Source organism: Cryptomeria japonica, chromosome 5, assembly GCF_030272615.1.
Source record: "Cryptomeria japonica chromosome 5, Sugi_1.0, whole genome shotgun sequence".
Taxonomy (NCBI): Eukaryota; Viridiplantae; Streptophyta; class Pinopsida; order Cupressales; family Cupressaceae; genus Cryptomeria; species Cryptomeria japonica.
In genome coordinates this window covers 332,771,963-332,776,237 of record NC_081409.1, presented here as the reverse complement: position 1 = coordinate 332,776,237, position 4,275 = coordinate 332,771,963, and the positions used below count along the sequence as shown (strand labels likewise).

Here is a 4,275-nt window from a genome sequence, read left to right as displayed (position 1 = left end):
TATGCTGATGCTGCTATTTGTGTCTTGCAAATGGTCTTTTGTCATTGCTTTATTTTCTTGTGGATAGGGTAATAGCACTGTTTTCTGACAATGACCTTTCTCTAAGCCTTAAAGACTACTTTTCATGAAAGAGACCCTGTTTTTGCTTCATTGGACATCTTCTTTGATGGAATATATTGTGTGAGGTCTTAGCTGGGACTGTTCTCAGGCTTTGACAGAGGTTATAGTTTACTGCTGTGTTTTGACGCCATGGTGACTGCCAGTGCATAACCTGCTATATTCTGTCATGATTTTTCAATGTCAATGTGACCTATGTTCATAAAAATGCCTCTGAAAACCTTTATCCTTTATACACAAGCTTCTAGCTCTTGTGATTTGAAGCTTGCCATGACCCTGTTCCTTAGGTCCCTTTGCTAACTGTATTTTACATGTCCTTGAACTGTCAAGGCTTTTAAATCCTCAGGACTTCGTTTATTCACCTTTGGACTGCCACTTCATGGCTGGGACTGTTCTATGAAGATAATCAGTCCATTGTTCTTTGCTCTGAGATGATACAAGATTGTTATTTGATGTAGTTTTTGGGTGTTTAGACCTTGATCAGCTTATGAAAGTCTTTGACTAATACTATCCTTCCTTTTGGCTCTGTGATTGAACCTCCATATGGCTTGAAATGTCCAAAACAAGCAATGGTTTCTTTTGGAACGAACTTTCATCATATTTTGTGGACTGTTACAAGGGTTTCTCAGCTGCTCTGGAGGTCTGTTCATTGTGTAATAGCACTGTTCTTGTGACTGTGGAAACTTTGGAAGAGTCTTTCACTATTTTGATCACTGTTTTGCTTTGATGAGACAATGACCCTTATTTGGTTTCTTCAATACCCTCCACACAATGAAAACTCATTGCTCTTGTGCTCTCTTTCCTTGCTTGATTGATGAAGGGCTTCTTTGGATTCCTTTTTAATCTTCAATTATACTGTAATCTTTGGCATTTGTGACTTATACAAAAGAGGGCCTGAGAGAAAGATTTTAGTACGATGACTCCCATTTGCTGCTCTATATGTTCACAGCCCCCCTTATCTTCCACTGTACATTATCAAAATCCTATGAGACCTTTTGGTTCTTTTGCAACTAAAGACTCTTGTTCTTCTTCATAGGTTACAAATAGTTCTCACCTTTTGACTGATTTGAATAAGGGATGCTATTTTTTAAGGTTTTGTATTGAAAATCTTGCAATAATAACCAAAAACCTTTTCTGTCATGGCTTATTACAGTTTAGAGAATTTGTATTTGTCATTGGATCTTTTCACAAAGAGACATTTTCAAAATAAAGATAAAGAAACCCTCTAATGCCCTTGTCTTTTCATAAGAAGAAAGAAAGACAAGCTATGGAAATGGGAAAGACCTGTTTGATGAGATGCGCATGCATTATCTTTGCATGAGAAAACTAAAGTGATCTTTGCATCTTCATAAACCTTTTCATGCCTTCTTCACATTCATTGAAGTATATCTTCACGTCTAACTGCCCTTTTTAGAACGTATATCTGCGTGCACTCAATGCAAATGGCAGCTAACTCCTTTAAATCTGCTGCTCTCACATGGATCGTGTTGTTCTCTTCATGCAATACTGAGCTTGATGCCCATAACTGCTGTCAAATTCCTTCTTGGGCACCATTATTTCCTTGCAAACTGCTGTTATCGTGCTTAGGGTTTTTTTTTGCTTCAAAACTCCTTGCTTCTCGCCAACAATTAGATTGAAGTATCTTCCCTTTATCGACCATGTGGCTTCCTCTTTCGAAAAGTATTTGATAATAAATAAAAATATTATTTATCTTTTATTCGCTTAAGTATATTCAAAAGCTTTTAAGTAAATTTTCCTTCCAACAACAAATTTGAACACTTCCTCAACACTTAATCCAAATACTAATCATTTCATATAAGCCCTTTTGACAGAAGGGTAAAATTGGTAACAATATCCATTTTTTAGTATTTGTTGTACCAAGATACACTCATATTCACAAATTTAATAAATCTAGGTTTTTTGAACCTGATATGTCCTTTTTGTGGTCATTATGGTATTATTAAACATCTATTCGGTATTGTTGCCCATGAACAAGTTGTGTGGTATTGAATGCAAATTATCAAATCCATCAAAATAAATCTTTTACTTGACACAATGTTCTATTAAGGGATGGTGCTTACTTTCCTACTAAATTCATTTAATATTTGGCATGCTTTTAGATATGAGATTTTATTTCTCATTTGAAAAGATAGAAATTCAATTGTTTGTAATCTAAATTATATTGATATTGTTTACTTACATTAAGTCTTTAGTTATTTCAGATGTGCTAATAAAAATTCAAGTTCAAAATAATAAAGTAATCTTAGAAATGGCACATTTATATACTTTATTGGATCACTAAATAATGCTATGTATATCTTTAATGTCATAATCTCATATAAGTATCATCCTAATGGGTCCAAAAATATGGTTACTTTGGTTCATCCCAACTCCATTCTTAGTACTAAATTGAGAGTGACCTTTCCCTCCATTGACCGGCTTGCAAGTTGCTCTTGCTAGATGGGAGGTAAGTGACAATGGAAAGACCCTACCCATTGGAGATTAAAGCTGCCTTGATAATAAAATAAATTATTATAACTCTTGTAACTTAGTTTTCTCCTGTTAATGTTGTTATGACATATGAATGGTTGTTCCTTTTTAAAATTAAAGTCAACTTGTACAATTATAATCCACTAAAAGAAACCTCTGCAATAATTTGCAGTTCCAAAAAATGCATTGTATCTATAGCATTTATAATTAAAGCAAGATGCCCCTTTCACAGGAACTGCACAGGCACGAAATAGAAGAAAATACTCCAAATAATTATAAAGATGGAAAGAATGGTTGCAAAACACCTTAAACATCATTAACATTTCTACTTGGCAACTCTCCAAATAGGATGAAGCTGCTGAAAGACTTCCTTGCACTCCACAAATATAGAAGAAATATGTTCACAAAATACTGATCACTACCATTGTCACCGCCAAAGCACTGGTAATCATGGATGGTGTAAAAAGAGCTCCTGCCATAGATGTTCTCTTCTCGCTGGCTCTTGGTGAAACACCTCTTACAGAAGTTATGGGAGAATGTAATGGTGGTGAAGTTGGCTTCTTGCTGGCTGTTGGTGAAATACCTCTTATAGAAGGTGTGGGAGGAAGTGATGGTGAATTAGATGAGGGAGACACTGCAGGGGAATAAGAAGGAGCAGTTTCTGTTGTTGTTGGTGCACTGGAATCTGTGAGAGCAGCCATTAAAATACATTACTATTTCACTTATGAAATGTATGTGCATATGGGTTTAAAAAGCAATTATAATACGCTTTGTTCTTTAATGTTAGTACCATTTCACTCAGATTTACTTGACATCTAAGCAAAGCCCAAAAATGTATACATACCTATAGGTGGAGAAGAAGTTGGAACCTCTGTAGATGGAGAAGGAGCTAGATCCCCTGCAACTATTCAAAAACAAAACAATAACTATAACTATTACAGCTTCTTTTTTAAAAGATTGAACTAGATGATTTCTTCCAATTAGAAACATAAAAGATTATTTACCATTGCATTGAGGGAGTGGAGTGGGGATATTGCAAGCGCCTGGCATAGACATAGCATTTGTTTGATCAATGGGCATACCCAGCGGATTGTTGGTGGTGAAAAGTTGGCACAAACATGCTTTGTTGCCCTGCATTACAGAAGCTAAGGCAGTGCAGCAGCCCTGTGATGGAGGTGAGCTCGAAACATTAGTTGCCACATATCCCATGCAGGGAAACAATGTTTGCAGAGAAGTTGAACACTCTGAAGATTGAGCCAACGCGCCGCCATAATTTGTAACTCCTGCTATTATAACTAGTACAGTCAATATGACTGAAAGCAATCGTTGAGTGCATTCCATTATGCCTGCCATTGATAACTAATTAAGTTCAGAATTACAGAGAGACTAGCTGGTGGGTTGGGAAGTTCTGAAATTTAGGATGGAGTTGTGACCTTGTGAGATTGTGAATGGAGGATTAGAACATCCCACCTTAACAACCCTAAACATATATTATTAATATGATTGTCACTGAATTGAGAGAAATAATTTAGAGATGAATTTCAAAGTAAGTTAATACTTGAAAGTGAACCTGAGGAAGGGAGGAGCTAATAAATGCAGAGTCCGCGTTTTTCCGAGGTCTGTTATGCATGTGCATCGATAATAAATTACGAAGGGAACCCACACAAA

The 4,275-nt window shown here is 36.0% G+C and overlaps 1 protein-coding gene across 1 annotated transcript; it reads right to left on the bottom strand.

Annotated features, from left to right (window-relative positions):
- Positions 1-2,967: 2,967 nt before the first annotated feature.
- LOC131063103 (non-specific lipid transfer protein GPI-anchored 19-like) lies at positions 2,968-4,026 on the bottom strand. The gene is made up of 3 exons (XM_057996878.2): positions 3,612-4,026; positions 3,452-3,511; positions 2,968-3,292 (listed from the first exon to the last, which is right to left on the bottom strand). The coding sequence occupies exons 1-3, from the start codon at positions 3,958-3,960 to the stop codon at positions 3,009-3,011; spliced, it is 693 nt and encodes a 230-aa protein (XP_057852861.2). The 5' UTR covers positions 3,961-4,026; the 3' UTR covers positions 2,968-3,008.
- Between the last annotated feature and the right edge of the window lie 249 nt (positions 4,027-4,275).

What these genes read in the sequence shown, in the direction of transcription:
- LOC131063103 (XM_057996878.2), bottom strand. Translation starts at nt 3,960, where the DNA reads ATGGCAGGCATAATGGAATGCACTCAACGATTGCTTTCAGTCATATTG. An exon ending in TCCACTCCCTCAATGCAATG is followed by an intron (nt 3,512 to 3,611) that starts GTAAATAATCTT and finishes GTTTTTGAATAG; the next exon opens with TTGCAGGGGATCTAGCTCCT. An exon ending in AACTTCTTCTCCACCTATAG is followed by an intron (nt 3,293 to 3,451) that starts GTATGTATACAT and finishes CTGCTCTCACAG; the next exon opens with ATTCCAGTGCACCAACAACA.